At 51.9% G+C, this 18,070-nt stretch overlaps 1 protein-coding gene across 1 annotated transcript; it reads right to left on the bottom strand.

The window, feature by feature from the left end:
• Window positions 1–2,928: 2,928 nt before the first annotated feature.
• On the bottom strand, window positions 2,929–10,139 carry MYMK (myomaker, myoblast fusion factor). Its single transcript, XM_010207158.2, has 5 exons — window positions 10,005–10,139; window positions 7,576–7,690; window positions 5,057–5,205; window positions 4,093–4,209; window positions 2,929–3,075 (listed from the first exon to the last, which is right to left on the bottom strand). The coding sequence occupies exons 1-5, from the start codon at window positions 10,137–10,139 to the stop codon at window positions 2,929–2,931; spliced, it is 663 nt and encodes a 220-aa protein (XP_010205460.1).
• Window positions 10,140–18,070: the final 7,931 nt, after the last annotated feature.

The following is an 18,070-nucleotide window of genomic DNA, read 5'->3' as shown; positions in this document are numbered from 1 at the left end:
GGGCCGATGCTGCTGCAGGGACCCTGAGGTGTGCCTGGCTGTGTTTTGGACCCAAGGAGGGTGCTGGTCCTTCAGCAGGATGCAAAGGGATGGGTGGTTGGCACAGTTGGAGCAGCACCCTGGTGCACATGTGGGGAGAGGGGAAAAGGAAACCTCACCTGGGATTTTATTGGATGCAATGTGCTTTTTGGGGTTTTTTTGATGTAACACCTGAATACATGTGGCAGGTGGGAGCAGCAGCTTTTATTTAATCAGCTGGGCTTTAGCTAGTGTGCCTTCCTTGTTCACATGGGGTTTACCAATCTCTTTTCCCCTCCTGCTCAGCTACAGTAAGGCATTGCAGTTACCCAGCACCTCTCCTCCCTGCACCCTACCTGCATCAGGCTGTCCCCATGCCCACGCTGCCCGTGAGCTGCTGGGGTTTGCTGGGGGATTGTGCACGTTGCTGCAGCACAGGAGTCACAAAATGAGCTGCTAGGGTCAGGATGCCTCAGAGCAGCACCTGCAGCAAGTAGCAAAGGGTGTGCTGAGGAGCAGAGGCTGCTGGCACTGCTGGTCAAGCTCCTGGGGAGGGTGAGCATTGAGTATTTGTACACCCAGAGATGTGCTCAGGGTGGCTGTGGCTGTGGGATACCCATGTGGGTGACCCCTTAGGAAGCAGCTGCACACCCTCAGAGCCAGCTCTTCCACACATTGCCAAGCAGCTTCTTACATTTAACTCTGAATTAGAAGTTGAAGTGCTGAGGATTGTGTTTTGTGGATGCCCTGAGCAGTCTTTGGCATGGCAAAGTGCTCCAGTAGCATGCAAGCAATGAGGAAAGTGTTGCACACAAACCCTCAGATCACCTTGCAAACCATGCAGGGAGATGGATGCTCAGAGAGACCTGGTGTGCTGTGTTGCTTTAGGTGCTGGTGAACCCTTTGAAAACTCTTAGCCAGCCCTGTCCCTGCATGCAGCTGCAGTGCCCATGCCACTGCTTGCCAGGGACTTTTGGATGCTCAGGGGTTCCTAACTCATTTCTGTTTTTGTTGGAAGCTCATTCAGTTTTGGTTGTTGCCCCATCAGAGGAAGTTGCTCTGATGAATGACCGAGGTGGATTTCTCTTCCAGAGGAACCCAGGCTTAATGTGGGCTTTCTGTGGACATCACTGTATATCAATACTGCTCTAATTGTCCATGACATATAGTCCTGGCGTGTTTCCCAGACAGTCTAAATAAATCATACACTTCTGCTATAGTAAATAGTCTGTTAGAAGAGATGTTATAGGCTTACAGCCCTCCCCCTCCTTCCAGGAGCTTCTTCTCTCTGCCTCTATTTTTCCAGGTACTTTCCATGCTATGAGGCTCTCTGTGAGTGCACCTGCTGCCCAGGCAGCTCTGCCAGCACAAAGTGCCCAGTGTTGAGGTCCCTCCAGGCCCGGGGGGGCTGTGCCTGGAGCTCTGCTTTAGGGCTGGCATATGCCCTCGATTGAGCAGGTTCACTTTCTTCTCTGGAGACATTTAAAACCCACCTGGATGAGTTCCTGTGTGCCATACTCTAGGTGGTCCTGCTCTGGCAGGGGGTTTGCACTGGATGAGCTTTTGAGGTCCCTTCCAGCCCTTGAGATTCTCTGATTCTGTGACTCAGGTTTCTTGCACCACTTAAGAAATGCTGGTGTTGTACACTTCCAAAGTCTGTGTTAGTAGATATTATTTACATAAAGAGGATGCATAAATAAAATGGTAAACAGCTCACAAAAATACAGGTTCTGTTAATTGGTTGTTGCAAACAAAGCCTCGTTCACTGATGGCACCAAATTGGAGCAAGTGGCTGAGTCACCAGAGACTGTGCTGCCGTTCAGGGAGATCTGGATGGGCTGAGAGCTGGGCAGAGGAATCTCATGAGGTTCAACAAGGGTAAGGGCAGAGTCCTACAGCTGGGGAGGAACAACCTCATGCACCAGGAAAGGCTGGGAGTGAGCTGCTGGAGAGCACCTCCAGGAGAGAGATCTGGGAGTTGTAGTGAGCAGCAAACTAAACTCGAGCCAGCAATGTGCCCTCATGGCCAGGAAGGCCAATGGCATCCTGGGGGGCATGAAGAAAAGTTGAGGGAGATTCTCCTCCTCCTCCTCTGCTCTGCCCTGGTGAGGCCTCATCTGGAGTCCTGTGTCCAGTTCTGGGCTCCCCAGTTCAAGAGACACAGTGAACTGCTGGAGAGAGGTCAATGCAAGGGCTGCCAAGATGCTGAGGGGTCTGGAGCATCTTCCTTATGAGGAAAGGCTATGGGACCTGGGGCTGTTCAGCCTGGAGATGAGAAGGCTGAGAGGGAACTTTATCAACACTTATAAATACTTTAAGTGTGAGTGTTGAGAAGATGTGGCCAGTCTTTTTTTCTGTGGTGCCCAGTGACACGACAAGGGGTAACAGGTACGAGCTGGAACACAGGAACTTCCACTTAAACAGACGAGAAGCTCCTTTGGTGCTGAGGTGAGGGAGCCCTGGCCCAGGCTGCCCAGGGAGGGTGTGGAAGCTCCTTCTCAGGAGGTTTCCAAACCCACCTGGACACGTTCCTGTGCCCCCTGAGCCAGGGGAATCTGCTGTAGCAGGGAGTTGGGCTGGATGAGCTCTGCAGGGCCCTTTCAACCCCCATCATTCTGGGATGCTGTGATTCTGTGTGCTAAGGCTGGATAAACCTGCATAAAGGGGACAATTGGGGTCCTGCAGGGCCAGTGTAGGGGACAGCCCAGGCAGTGACATGTCCTGAGGATCTCCTGAGGGTTGCAGCCTAGCCAAGTGCTTCTCTAGAGAGAGATACAGGTATGTAGCATGCACAGAGCTGGTGGGACAAGATTCCTATGTCCCAGAGGAAAATGCAGCAGGCAGGCATTTTGGTTTTGGTTGCATCTTCCCAGGAGCAGAAAAGCAAATGCCCTCCTTGCCCAAGGCATCTCAGACACAGCAGCAGAGAGTGGAGCAGTCAAGCCTGGCAGGGGTCCCGGCATTCCCAGCCTTCTTGTTCTCCTTGGGCAGCAGCAGCACGAAAGCCATGGCCAAGGCACAGTGGTAGAAGCTGTGGACATAGGTGTAATCCCACTCCTGCAAGTGGAGAGAGTGTTAGTGAGACCTTGGTGTCGCAGGAGCACTGCATTAGGCACAAAACATCCCGTTTCTGCAAGTAGCCAGAAGGAAAAGCATAAAAAGAGAGACTCCCTAAGCCTTCTGCCTCTTTTTGCTGTCAGGAAGAAGAAAGAATTTCCAGCCTTAAAAAAAAAAAGAGCAAGGCAAAGTGGATTTAACACGTTCCAATTTGCACATTTCCCAGTTGCGGGATGAAGTGTTTCATTACCCCGCGCAGGCCGCGGCGGCGAGGCCGGGCCGTGCCGGGAGGCCGCTGCTGCTAACTGACGGCTTTATGTTCTGCTAGAATTTGCAATTACTAAATGCTTTGAAAAATAATCCTTGGGGATGACTGTGAGGTTGTATCTAAGCAGCTCCCAAAGCACAGAGCAGCCGTAACGGCAGGGCTGAGCGCAGGCACGGCCGGCAGCTCTGTCAGGGGGGTTATGGCCTTCCCCGGCACGGGGAGGATGGGTCCTTTTGTACAGGATGGAGGGACTGGCTGGTGGTGAGAGCAAAAGGTTATAAACACCAGATCAAGTGCCTCTGGGAGTTGACTGAGGGGTTTTTTTCCTTTGGTGAGAGCCGGTTTTGGATCTGGCTGTGCCTGGGTCGGATCCAGTCCCTGCAGTGGCTCTGTGAGGTGTCCTTAAGTCACCTGCACCTGGGTTCCAAACAAACCTTACTCACATTTGACAAAACCATGTATGGCTGGAGGAAGTGTGGTCCATATCCTTACAACTCAATGAGAGGGAAAAGAGAGTGAGCATCACCCTGTGTCACCCTCTGTCACACCTCATGGCAGTAACGAGATGGGGACAAGGAGAGAGGGACCTTTATCCCAGACCCCAGCACATCAGCCCCAGAGACCCACACCTGAGCCGGGTTTTGTCCAAGGCTGCAGGCAGCCCAGCGATACAAAGGAGAGGGTCTCGTATCTTGGGAACATCCTTTACACCTTGTAAAGTCAGGGAGATTGAGTGTGCAAACAGATACCTCAAAGAAGAACCTCAGCATCAGTGCTAACGCCCCGAAACAGAAGCCAGGGCCAATCTGCTGGGTGTAGACACTCTTGTCTGGATAAAGCCCTTTCTTCTCTTTCATCTTTTGTAGCTGGAAGGAAAGAAAGAGCACACATAAAGCTGGCAGACCAGCTGCCCCAGGCTGCGGGGTGCCCCTGCACCCTCCAGCTTCATTCCTGATCATAATCCTGTTTTCTTAACAACCAGCCCCAAATCCAGCTCAGGAAGTGTGCCCTCACCAACCCAGTCTCTGGGAGAGTGGATCCCAGCACAGCTTCTGCAGGCTCATACCTTGGTCTCCACCTTGCCCATCCCCTCCCCACCATAGCCACCTGCTTTTCGCTGCTGGCCAGGCACTAGACAGGGCTCAGGGATGGTACGTGCCTGGGACTTGATGTAGCACCACGATGCTCAGCAGCGTTTTCCTGCAATCTCGACCCCATTACTGAATCCTCCACCTTTCCCTTTTACAGCCATGCTTGCTCCTGCTGATGGCTCTGCCACCACACTCCCTCCCAGGTCTACAGCATCAGCTGTGTGTGGGGCACAGGCTGCAGCACGGTGCCCGACCGTCCCAGCCAGGTTCAGGCAGACTACAGGCAGATTCCTTCCCACTTTATCCCAGTGTTTTATATCCTTCTTCCTCTGTCTCCAGGGCAGTTTACCAGACCCCTCTGCCTCTGAGTAGCTGTAAAAACTCCATAAATGTGTTCCTCCTGATTAGAAACACAGAGACAGGAGATGTGGTGGATTGCTCAGACCAATTGACTCTGGCGTTTATCACGTGTGTCTGCCTGCTTTCTGCTCGGGTGGAAGGACAAGTGCCATTTAATCACTGGCATAGCCTGAACTGCCAGAGCTGGAGCTCAAAGAGGAAACTGCTGGCACAGGTTGGACCCTTCCCTGCAAAGCCCTGATGTGTGCCCTTCCCTACGTACCCATTTCACGGTTATCACCAGGACGGCCGTGCCGATGGGTCCCGAGTAGACGCCGTAGCCCCGGCGGTCATGGTAGATCCTGACGGCAATGGTGAGGACACCAAACATCACAAAGGTAGATCTCTTTGGCTCATCAAACTCTGCCAGGGCTGTGTGGTACCAAGCATAGGGAGCATCAATTCAGCCACCTTCTTCCTTGGCTGCACCCCTAAAGCCTTACTGGGGTCTGTCCTGGCTACCCCAGGGACCATTGCAATTGCACCTAGGTCTGGTTTGCCCTTCTTGAGCCTCACAGATGGGGAAACTGAGGCACGTGTGGGCAAAGCAAACCATCTGAGTGGTGGGGTTAGGAGCTCATAGTAGAGGTCTCGTGTCCAGCATTGCATGTGGAAACTAAAGGAGATTTCTCACTTGTACTTTAATTTCCTGCCTTGACCCAGAAGTCGGACACACTTGCAGCTTCTGAGCCCCCCATCAGCTCTTGGGTTCATTCTACAACTCCAACCCTCCCCAACTTGCTGACTCACCCCAGTGCAGCCTCTATCATCACCCCATTGCAGCAGGACCGCGCTCACTGGTGTGACGGGGACGAGGCAGCGCAGCCGTGCCGGCACCTGCCTGGGGTTTGCAAGCTGGAAGTTGCCAGTGCGAGTAAATTATTAGAGGCTTTTGTTTAGCACAGAATGGGGTAATAACTGATAAAAGTTATGGATCCCAGTGGGCTCTGTGCTTTTCCAGCTCGCACAGCTGTGTTATGGCTGTCCTGGATTTGCATTCCGGGAAGCGTGCCCGAGGGTCTGCGTCCGCACATGTGTGCTCGGGCTTTATAAGCCATAGCGAGAGGCTTCCCTGGCCTTCAGTCACCACACCTTCCGTGTCCTTGGATCGTGCTTTTATAGGGAGTTTGGCTAAGGGATAATGTCCGCATTTGAATCTCTGTTGTTTCCCTGAGGGTCAATATTTTAAGCGTTGTAGTGCGGGGTTTGTATTTCTTGCAAGGTTTTTGAATGCAGTAATGAAGCAATCAAGCTGAATTTTGCTGCAAGGAGCCAAAGTGTCTGGATGAGCTCTGGCCTAGCCTGACACTGCTGTTATCTACTGAAAATGCCCTTTGGAAATGATTTGCCTCATTGCCTTTTCTAGCTGAGCAGAGGGGGTGCTAAGTGCTGAGTAGCCCACCTTGGGACTCGTGCCTTGGGGGAACAGAGCCATTGCTAAGGTTAATATCTCTCCTACTCATTTTCCCCTGTTTATCCTAGACTCATCCACTGGAAAGGGGATGCTGCTGTCTGCACTACTGCTCAGTGAAAGGAGGAGGGATGGACCTGTGCTGGGTGGAGGGGATGCTGCCCCATGGCTCATGCTGAGCTCAGACCCTGCAGGAGCTCCTTCATCCTGGCTGGAGGTTCTGCACCATCCCTGAAGCCCCAAGGGGCAAAGAGAAAACTCCTGTGTGTGCTTTGGGACTGTACATCAGCATGGTGACCCCAGCTCAGCATTGGGAGGGCTGGGGATGCTAGAGATGGTCTGAATCTGTTAAGCACAACCTTTGGTGTCAGAAAGTGACTGTCTCTTCATTTCTCTCCCTTCACCCTACTCTCTCCTCCTGTCAGAAATCCTCTTGTCCTCCCAAAACGTGTGCTGACAAGGTAGGAAAACGACAGGTTTGAAGTCTGCAGCCTTCATTTCTGGCTGTGGTTTCATTTTGAGGGGTTTTTTTCTATTATAACTTGTTTCAAGATGAGAAAAGCAACCAAAAAGAGAGTGAAGGGAACGTGGGAAAAGGAAAAGCGAGTAACTGGGCAAGGGATTTGCAGTAAAAGGGAAGTGACACACATTTCTGCTTTTTTCTAAGCAGATCTAGCATTTCCTGGCAGCTCACACAAGGCTTCTGGTAAACTAGGAAGATGCATTTGTTTTGGCTGAACCCATTTGATTTGCATGCTGCCCAGGGAAGTGGCAGATTCTGCTTTTCTTAATGCCCCCAAGCCAAGGGTAATGGGCTCAGTGTGGGGAAAACGAGAAGAAATGGGAGATTCCTTGGCACAGGAGGTTTCAAAGTCATCTCATAGGACTGGTCTGCCTTGAACTAAAGCACAAGGCTGCATGTGTTACTTGGCAATTTGAAATACATAGTTTTGCTGTTGTAAGGACGTGTGTAAGAGCTGGTGAAGGCAGAGGAACACGCGACTAACACAAACACCCGGCGCCACCGCTCTGTTTATCTCCAAGAACAAAACTTCCCCCAGCCACCACTCAGAATGGCTCTCATGAGTGTCTGGACCCCACTGAGTGCAATGGTTTTCCAAGGCACTAATGATTTAAAGTGGATCAAACTGTAGCATGGATCAACTTCCACAAAAGACATTCTCCGAGCTAAATCTTGCAGATGGGAGCTCAAAGGCAACAGCATTTCTGGAGGCTGTACCCACTAAGCATCCCACCAGCCACACAGACAGATCCTGCCTGACTTGCAAACGCTGGTACTCAGCAGGAGCTCACCAGAGCCCAGTGCTTACCCATCAGGGACACCCAAATGGACAGAGCTGTGCCATAGATGCTGAAGTACTCCAGGATGTCGTAGCGCATGAAGCACAGCACTGATAAGCCAGGCCCGTCACATACGTGGTAAAACTATGCAAAACACAAGAAATACAGGGAAAAAAGGCATTAGAAAACTAGTTTCTGACCCACAGATCAGTAAGGTAAAGGCTGTTATCAAGTGGTTTGAAACAGTCTTTGCCTGGCCAGTCTCAGATAGACCAGGGTCACTGATATGCATTACTGACTATATTTGAGGTATAATGTCACCATTCCCAGCTGCAAATGGCCTGAGAATCAGCATTCCTCTCTGTCTTAGTATAAATTATTTGTGGACAAGCTTTGGTTTGCCTCCTGGTCCTTGCCAGAATGTGCAATCTGATGACCAAGCTGCTTGGAGCGGAGCAGCAGGCGCTGCAGGGACGGGGACGGCCTCTCCAGCACAAGGACTCTCGGTTCTCATTGCGAAAGAGTCTTGTAAAACGGTTCAAAACGAGTGTCCTGATGAAATGTGTATGGATGCCAGGTCACTGTCCAGGCTAAGTAGGTTTTATATGGCCAGAGACTGAATAGTGGGGAATTCACTCATTAGTGCATTCTCTTCAAAGCTGCTGGTTCCTGTTAGCTCATTGATTAGGTTCTTTGCAACCCCCTCCCATTGTCATGCGACATAAATGCAAAACAAGCCATGAGAAATTTGCTGGTGCCATCAGAGGAATGCTCCCAGTGCTTGCCTGGCACTCACCCTTTCCTCCCAGCACTCAGCCCTGGGAGGTTTCTAATGGTAGCACCAGTGTGCTTCGCTGTTGCTGAAGAAGTCCCTGCCCTGCTTGGCAGGACGCCCCTGGAACAAGCCCCGCTGTCACGGCCCAGGGGGGATGCTGATGTTATTTATAATGGGAATTGCTGTGAGTCCTTTGGCTCGCTGCAGTTTCTAGAAAAGATTGCACCAGGGCTGTAATTCTTTTCCTCTGTTTGAGATTGGATTCGGGGAGTCTGGAGACAGGGGGAAGAAAAGGGTGGAAGACAAAGAGCGTGTTTCTGGCCGGCGTCGCAGCACTTGTCTGCGATGGACATATGCTTTCACTGCTCTGATGAGGTCTCCTGGGGGAGGAGGAGTGGGATGCTACAAGAAAGGCAACAGCAGCAGCTGCTGCCCTTCCTACCCCCCCCACCCATGCTGGCAGCTGCCTTCCCTTCCTTCCCTTCCCCACACATGGATATTTTGCCTCTTCAATCTCTTCAGCGAGGACCTGTTCCACCTCCTGGTGAAACATGTGCCAGTTTTCCTATTGGCTTCTCAGGGAGGTGGAATGGACACAAACCCGGTGCAGAACGAACTTGTAGATGCCTGGCTTCCCCAGGGAGCTGCTGAGGGGGCTCAGTTGGGATCATTTTATTAACTAGTCCTGTAGTTTTAATGCAATTTCTCCCCCTGAGTTGTCCTTTAATTGGAGGCTGAATTGGTGCATCCTTAGGAATAAGAAACTGGTGTGGTTGCTGCTATGGGAGAGCTTTTCACACCAGAAGAGGCCCTTATCTACTCCCTGCCACAGCTGCTCTGTGCAAAGGATGTGACAGCCCTCCCGAGGTGCCTTGAGACAAGTGGGGAGGAGAGGTAAATGCAATATTGCTTGGGTTGCTGGGCTATTTCCTCCGTATTCTTTAGCAGAACATTGCCATGGGGTTAAACAGTAGATCATTTTCCAGTGGGAATGCTACTTTAGGTGCTCAACCCCTGGATGTACAGCTTCCTGCCAGGAGCAGGGATGTGAATGGTTCTGTATACACACAGACCTCTGACTTTCCCCACCACGTGAAGGAAGACAGTGGCTTTCTGAGCCTGGAGAAACACAGGTTTTCAAACCCCTCTGCCAGGGTGGAGGGTTAATCATTGTTTTTTCTTGGTAGCTCAGCAGCATGTTTGAGTTTTTCCTTTCCCAGTACAGAAAGTCCCCTGACTCCAGCACTGCTCCCATCACCAGTTTAGCAATTGCAAAATCAATAATTTGACTACGTGCTTTTGGCCAAAAGGACAGAAGCATAACAGGAGACTCTGGATACAATTTAAACCCCCAAATTCAGCATAGCCACTTACCAGCTGCAAAACAGAGAACAACCAGCCCCAAAACACTGTGAATCAAAAGTTTCTTTGCCCCCAGACTCTCTCCCTAAACCTCACCATCACAAAACACCATTAAAGCTATTCAAGACACCCTTAGGACATCCTACACTGAAGAATCAGCTACTCAGCACCACACACAGTGGGAAACAACTGAGAATGGACATTGTGGAGGCTGCACTCGCTGCTGTTGGGTGAGATCCACCTGCCCTTCCCACTGGAGACCCCATGCAGAGGGCATTTGGGTGGATGAAACATGCAGGAGGGGGTATGGGCACATCTTACCGCCACGAAGAACATGGTGAAGAAGTAAACCATGGCTTCCATGTGGAACCGCCGCTTGGCAGCGATGCTGATGGTGGGGAGGAAGACCAAGGTGCTGAGGGTGGGCAGGAGAAGCTTGGCCACCAGTGAGCCCATGGGTGCCTCATGGGCCGGCAGCTCCTGAGAACAGGGTGTCTGGGAGCTGGATGGAGGAGAAAACAGCCGTGGTGAGTGTGCTTTAAAGTTTAAATGCCCTGCGTGGCTGGGAGGGCTGAGGGCAGGGAGCAGCTGCAGCCACCCCCCTCCCTTCACTCCTGTCTCTCCCCAGCAGCCACATTCTTGATGCAGCAGATGCTTTGTGTCCCTGATATCGCCCCAAGTGTCTCTGAAGGAGCAAAGGGGAATGTCATGCTTGTGTGCCTTGTACTGAGCGTCAGACCTGGAGGCATGGTGGGTGAGGACTGTGGGCTTGCTTGTTCCCTTTGGGGGTACCCCACCTCTGCATCCCACTGCCCACGGTGGGTGAGGACTGTGGGCTTGCTTGTTCCCTTTGGGGGTACCCCACCTCTGCATCCCACTGCCCACGGTGGGTGAGGACTGTGGGCTTGCTTGTTCCCTTTGGGGGTACCCCACCTCTGCATCCCACTGCCCACGGTGGGTGAGGACTGTGGGCTTGCTTGTCCCCCGTGGGGATACCCCACCTCTGCATCCCACTGCCCATGGTGGGTGAGGACTGTGGGCTTGCTTGTTCCCCGTGGGGGTACCCCACCTCTACATCCCACTGCCCATGGTGGGTGAGGACTGTGGGCTTGCTTGTTCCCTGTGGGGATACCCCACCTCTGCATCCCACTGCCCATGGTGGGTGAGGACTGTGGGCTTGCTTGTTCCCTTTGGGGGTACCCCACCTCTGCATCCCACTGCCCACGGTGGGTGAGGACTGTGGGCTTGCTTGTCCCCCGTGGGGATACCCCACCTCTGCATCCCACTGCCCATGGTGGGTGAGGACTGTGGGCTTGCTTGTCCCCCATGGGGATACCCCACCTCTGCATCCCACTGCCCATGGTGGGTGAGGACTGTGGGCTTGCTTGTTCCCCGTGGGGGTACCCCACCTCTGCATCCCAGTGCTCCATGCTGAGCCTGGGTCAGTGCTGCTGGAGAAACCCGTCAGGGAAAAACCATTCTCTGCTCCATACTGGCACAAAGAAGGGGAGAACTGGTGTGAGGCAGGTACCAGGGGGTTTAAAACCAGCAGGATGTATCCTGCTACATTTGCTGTACCTGAGAAATACACACCAGGCTCCAAATCTGCCTTTTATTTCCTCATGAAGGCAGATCTAGAGTGAGTGGCCCTGCTCTAGCAGAAATCAGGCATAGGGGAGCTCGAACGAGGCAGCATCTAACACCTGCTCCACCTGCCTACCTGCTCTCCTGGGCCCTCAGGTAGAGTTAACAGCAGTTCAGTTTCTCAGCCATGCTCTCAGGCTTTGCAGCATGGACACCTCCAGATCTGTCTGCAGTTCAGGAGCTGGGTGTCTCTGTGAGGGAGGAATTTGAGTAGATGACCGTGCAGTGCAGAAATACTGAGGGAAAGGAGACCAAAAGCCAAGCAGCATTTGGGCTGCTAATCCACTCAGCAGCTTCTTTCTTTTATTATGACTTTTTATTATATCACTGTTGCTCCCCTCCTGGGTTAATATCTTTTCCTTGGAGCCTCACAGGGATTCTCTGCATCTTTTTGGTCCAGCTGCTCCCGGGACACAGGAATGCTCCACTTGAGCAACCGCCTTCGTGGCTGCGGGTTTGGGGAGGAGGCTGAGAGCTGTGATATGAGCCACTGTCTATTTCTGAAGCTGATAGGACAGGCTTGCCTGTGGCCTGGGAGGGAGTCTGGGGAAAAAGGCAGGCATGCACAGAGCAAAACAATGCTCTTTAAACCACTCCAGCCACGTGGGAGGGAGCACAGGGTGTTGTGTGTGTGATGAGAATGGCACGTCAGCAGTAAAGCACTGACCAAGGGGGCTGTGCTGAGACATCTCCATGGGCATAGCTGAGATGAGCTGCACAGGGCTTCTGCTTTTAGCTGATATTGCAGGAATCATCCCCATTCCCTGCCTGGCTGCAGGCAGCATCCCTCTCACTGCTCACACAACATCTCCAGCCACCCTCCTGCCTGGACAAGCCATAAGCTTAGCACAAACCCCTGCAAAACTGAGTCTCTACCAATAAATAGGGGAAAACTCTGGTGTCCCTGCTTACTGTGAAAATTAATCCCTTCAAGTCAGCACAGAAATACCCTGCTTCTCCCCAGGCATGCAGCTCTGAGAGGGAAGTGGAGCTGAGTGCCAGCATGCCCCAAAGTCCCCTGTTCCTTTTCAGTGCCATGTCCTCAGACGTGTCCATTATTCCATGTTATTCTTGCATGAACTGCTTGGACTGAGGAAGGTGCTGGGGTTGCTGTGTGCTGCTGCATGGCAGGGCTTGTCTCCAGGAGGGTTTTGAGTAGGGTTGAAGTTAGGTGGTTGTACAAATCACTTTGGATTCCTGGCTAAGAAAATCACATCTGTGGCCATGAGGTTGGTGATGGGGAGTTGAAAACACAGCTCAAAAACCTGGTGATGAGGACACGCTTTTACATCTGGATGTAAAGCAGCCCCTAAAGCTCTCATAGGACCATTTATAATGATGGTGCAACAAGCCACCATTTGCAAGGAGGAACAGGAGTGGTGGTTGTGCAACAAACCAAGTGGCATCAATTGAAAAATACAATCAAGCAGTTAAACACATCCCCTTCACCCCCATCCTCTGCCCAAAACCTACTGGAGCCCACTGCAAAGGAAACCCCACTGGCTGCTGGATGCAGCAAGTGGCAGCCATGGCAAGTGCTCTCCCAAGAAGGGAAGCATTGGAGCTCTCAGGAGCAAGAAAACATTCCACAGGTTGTTGGTTTTGTTGGTTCTTTTTTCTTCCTTTTCTCTCTCCCAGCTGCACGCCCCGGGCTGCCGTTTGGTTTGCAGCCAGCACTGTAGGCATTGAGGAGAAAAAAAACCCCCTCACACCAGGTTTTGCACATGTGTTCCAGCTCTTATTGAAAAAAAAGAGACCCCCAAAGTAAACTGCAAAGCAAGGGGCAGGCAGGTGGTGAGCTCCTGTCGGGAGCTGCTGCTTAAAAGGTCTTTGTTCAAGCTGCAAACAAACTGCAGTGCTAGACGTGAGCTTTGCAAAACCTTCCTGGGAAGGAACCCAAATCACAAAGGGCCAGGAGTTTGTTCTTTCTCTCCTAAACAGGTAGGAAATGTAGAAAGAGCAAATTTTAGCTCCTGCATTCAAGTACTTCTGGAAAGTGAATTTTAAACCTACATTCCACAGGGCTAATTTTGTGTGGACCAGGAACGGTGATATATATGGCTGAAAAGTGGTTCCCAGATGCCAAAACCAGGTTCTGGTATGCTGCCCTGGATCCTTCCAGGGTAACATTAACCATGCCTTTCTGTAAGCACTTCTACCCTTTCAACTCAGACATTGCAGTGGAGAGACATAGATAGTTTTATTTTGAATGTGAGGGTGATAGTTTGAAAGTGGTGTGTATTGGAACAGAGGACAAGGGACCTGTGCCAGCTGAGAGGATTGAGAGTACATTCTCTTTGGGATAAGATGATCTTTCATCTGCATGTGGTGTAGACTGGCTTGGAATTGAAACCTGCTCAGTGTCCCCAAGTTACTGCCAGGTTTGAAATACTGGTGATAACGCCACTGAAATGGAGAGTGGAGGTTGCAGCTTTACAGGAGCCTGCACTTTGCCATCTGCAACCTGAGCAGCAGCCTGACAATTCACTGCTCACTGAACTCACCATTTACCCCTTCCAGTCCTTCCTAGTCGAAATGTTCCTCTCTCTAACACTTGACTGATGTGTTCTGGGCTTAGGGATGAAGGTGAGAAGCTGGATGTTGCCTGTTTTCAGCAGGGCAATGTACAAGAGCACTATGGTCAGCCCCAAAGAGCTCTGAGCAATTTGAGCACCATCCAGCTTGCAAAGATTTCTTGTCTTCTTGCTGCTCTGCCTTGGGAATTTGATCAAGAAACCTGGTGGGAAGGGGTCTGGTGCAAGCATGGAGCAGTCTATGGGCATGAGCCCTTCCCAGCCCAGCTGGACAGGGATGACTGCAGCATCTGGGTAAAACACCTCTCATCACAGTGCTCAGAGCTGCTGGTGGTGCTCAGACATTGGGGTGGGTGGTGACATCCACACACAGGCCCTGGCACTAGGGAACAGGAGCCCAATAAACCTGTGCCTGAGCCCCTCCTATGGCCAGTGCTGCAGCCCTGGCTCTGATCAGCCACAGCACTCACCTGCTCCCACCCATGGCCCTGCCAAAGCCCCTGCACCCCTCTTCTTTGATTAGTGGAATAAATTGACACTTAAATGATCCATTCTCTGTAAGGCCTGATCCCATTTTAAGCAGTTTTAGCTGAATACTTGACCTTAAAATGTTTCCCCTTTCTTGTATCCCTGTCAAATGAACCCATTCTGCATATTCCTTGCAGGCATCCCAGCTTCTGCTGTCCTTAGGGATTTTTCCCTCTCTTCCCCTCTCCTCTACCCTGTCGGCCCATTACAGGCATCTGACCTTTAATGGTAAGGACATCTCTTTCCTTACCACCAGTTTGCCATTGCTGGTACCCTTTGGAGTGTCCCCTCTGCTGCCAAATTCAGGGGGTTTATTGCTGCTTTCTTGGTGTTTAATGGTGGATTTCTTTTGCAGTCACAGCTCCTGGAGGCCACTAACAATGGGAAGGTCTCAGCTCCCACCCCACTGGTCAAAAAAAAATGTCATTTTCTGAAGAGAAAAGCTTGAAGCTGTGATGCTTCAAGGCTCAACATCCAGAAGGGAATGAAACCAGTCTTAGGGTCTGGGGGAGTCTGACTCATGATTTTCGAATGCCTGTGGTTGGCAGTTCATAGCTGATGGCCCTCAGCACAATACTGCACAACTTCCATGTGAGACTCATTCCACTGAAAGAAAAGCCTTTGTACTTTGGGGTTTCTATATTTTGTGTTAATCTTTGCATAGCTAAGATTTCAAACCAAGCCTGACTCATCTGGAAGCTCCTCCAAGGTTCTTGCAGGGACATGGGCTCTTTGGGGAGAGGTAAAACAAAAGTCTGCCCAGACCAAAAAACCCCAAAGCCAGGCTTTTAAAGCCATTGGAACTTTGTGGCTGTGACCATACCTGGGGTCACTGTGGTCACTTGTGGCTTTCAAACTGCCCAGAGGTACTTTTTAATGGGAATCTGATGGTGAGAGCAGCTTGGTGGCTTTGGTTTGTGCAGTTTGACTCAGCGTTTTGCAGATGTCCATGGATGAAACCCTCATGCTAACATGGTATAAATCACTGCTCTCCCCATGGCATGGAGGCACGCAGGGGTGAGCTGCCTTGCCCAACACTGCGCCGTAGGTCACTCTGCAAGGGACTGCAACTGGCTCTAAAGGACAATTCTTTTGGTCTTCTCTTGCTTGTTTGAGTTAGTCAGTGGTAGGCCATAGCCACAGCTCTTGAGAAGGAGGTAGGGCTGGCTGCCAGAGCCTTTTTGGGGGGTTTTGCCACGTTTTGATGCCCCTGGCAATGACACAGCCATGTAGTGACTTCACCCACTCCATGGATGGATTAAATCTGCCCACACTGTGCTGGGCTTGCCTGGAAATAATATGTGTAGCTGTGCAGGAGCGTTGAACAAACAGGTCACTTACATAGGTAGTCTTAAAAAAGAAGGAAATGGGTTAGTTGTCTCAGCCCTGAGCAAAGATGAAGCTGCTGGGAGGGTCCTGGGTCAACAGGCTCTAGATCATGCTCCTCCTCCAGCCTGGACCTATGCAGGTGTTTTGGTGGGGCTGGCTGTGGCAGAGCCATCCTGTGCCACCCTGGTGTGAGGGCTGAGCCAGAACAGGGATGGTTTTGCTGGGACAGTGGTGCTGGCACCCTGCAGCCCATGGCTCTGGTTCACCAAGAGCAAGTCCTGTGGTACATTGTTCATGGAGGATGTGCTCTAGGGTCAGCCTTTGGGCTCAGTGGTGCTGGGCTTCAGCTCCAGGACACCCAAGGGCTGGTGTTTGGTCAGGATGGGAAAGTGTCCCAGGATGGGGAGCAGAGTAAGATAGTCAACCTCTTGTGCCTGGATTGGAGCTTACCACTCCAGGTCAAGGATGCAGATGGCTTTACTGCAGCAAAGGCTGACCTGGCCAAGGGAATCCTCCACACTCCCCAGGTAAGAGAGGGCTCAATGCTGCAAAACGCAGAGCTGAGCAGCCCCAGCTCCCGCTGAGCAGCAACAATGCCCAGCCCAGCACTTTGTGGAGCTCGTTTCAGCCAAGGAAACTCCTTTCCTCTGCAGGCACTTCTCTGGCCAAACCAGCAGCCAGTCGCCGGCGGCTCTCCCGCAGCTGGAGCAGGTTATTTTGGAGTGTCTGTTGCTCCTTTTATTTGCATGGCACCGGTTGGGGATGGAAAACCTGGCAGCTGCCCGATGGATGGCTGCTGCCATTCCCTTGGGGTGGCCGTGGGGGTAAGAGCAATGCCAGGAGGTGAACGTGCAGCACTGGGGCCGCTGGGTCCTGAAGTGCAGGATGGAGGGAGCAGGGCTGCTTCAGGGACCCTCGGCTTCAGGGATCCTAAATTTCCCTGGGAAGATCCCAACTGAGCCCTCAGCGGCTGTCCCTGGGTGGGAAGCTTCTCATTGTCCATGCAGGTGCATCTTGTCTCAATTTAACTCCAAGCCCAAAAGCAGTAAATAACATCTGCAAATCATTTCCAACGCTTATGCCAAGACTGGGAGATAAAACCCACTGTTGTCTGGCCGTGATGAATGCGGTACCTGTTGGCAGCCTCAGCAGCAGCACCCAGAGGGTTGGGGTGGTGGGTGCAGGGGCCAGTCCTGCCCTAGGTCAGAGTCATGGAGTGTTTGGCTGATGTGAAGCTGGATGAAGGCTTGTGCTTTGGATCAGCTCTCAGGGCTGTTTTCGGGGCTGTTTGTGCTCCCGGCATTGCTGCTGCTGGTCGCAGGGGGACGGCCCGGGGCTGCATAAGCTGTGTGGCTGCAGCCAGGGATAACACTGCCTGATTTGGCTGCAGCCAGGGATAACACTGCCTGATTTATGGCAGCAATGGGTTGCCACTAGGAGCTGGTTAGGAATTTTCCAATGAAACGGGGATTGCGTCAGAAACCGCTGAGTCATCTCAACTGCTTCATTAAAAAAAGAGAGAAGAAATCCTTTGGCTTTGGTGAACTTTTGGTGAAGCACAAGAGACCAAATGCATGTTGCCTGCTGCTGGCTAGCCCAGCACTTGCCTCAGGGACACTCTTCCTCTTTCCTCAGTGCTCCCCAGCTCAGGAACATCCCGGCAGCAGGATGGAGTGTGGGGTCACCCAGCGATGGGGTCTCCTGGGGTACAACCTCCTGCCAAACCCAGGAGGGACACTGGGGCTCACATGGACCTGGGCTGCTCTGGGGTTTTCAATGGGAAATATTTGGATGCTTTTAAAACCTCTCATGTTCAGACTTTTCCCTCCCTCTTGTTCCAAAACGGAAAGGGTTTTCTCCTGCATGTCTCGGGCTGAGATATTTTGAAATGCAGAAGTTGGGTGAACTCAAGTGCTAAATTTTCCCAGTGTCCTGGTCACAGCCAACCAATGGAAAATTGAAAGTTGCAAATCAACCTAGCTGGGTAAATTAAAAACAGGCTGGCAGACATTTAACCAAACAGAAAAGGAGACTTCATTTCCCATGTAAAGTTTTTGGGACAGCTTCATGCAGCCATCCCTGGGAGGACCAGGTCCAAGTTAACACTGCCACGGACCTGCAGCGATTCCTGCAGGGTGCTGGGAGCTGTGGTGGGGTCAGAGCACACCCCAGGGCCCTGCAGACGGGACCTGCTGGCCTGTGGCAAATGGTGATGGGGCTCAACAGCCACAATAAATTGCAGCAATTGGGGTGTAGGGCCAGTGCCAGGGGCCCTGCTGGGAGCACTGGATGAGGGGCAGGACTAGAGGGGAAGGAGGTAGGGCTTGAGCTGAAGCATCTCTGGTGCCATGA

This window comes from Colius striatus, chromosome 19 (genome assembly GCF_028858725.1).
Source record: "Colius striatus isolate bColStr4 chromosome 19, bColStr4.1.hap1, whole genome shotgun sequence".
NCBI lineage: Eukaryota > Metazoa > Chordata > Aves > Coliiformes > Coliidae > Colius > Colius striatus.
The sequence above is the reverse complement of the archived record's forward strand: the minus strand, read 5'-3'. Positions and strand labels throughout refer to the sequence as shown.

Excerpts from the sequence above, each read along its gene's own strand:
- MYMK (XM_010207158.2), bottom strand. The coding sequence starts at position 10,139 with ATGGGCTCACTGGTGGCCAAGCTTCTCCTGCCCACCCTCAGCACCTTG. Across the intron at positions 4,210-5,056 it reads TGGTGATAACCGTGAAATGG|CTACAAAAGATGAAAGAGAA; the intron begins GTACGTAGGGAA and ends CTTTCCTTCCAG. Across the intron at positions 3,076-4,092 it reads TGCTGAGGTTCTTCTTTGAG|GAGTGGGATTACACCTATGT; the intron begins GTATCTGTTTGC and ends CTCCACTTGCAG.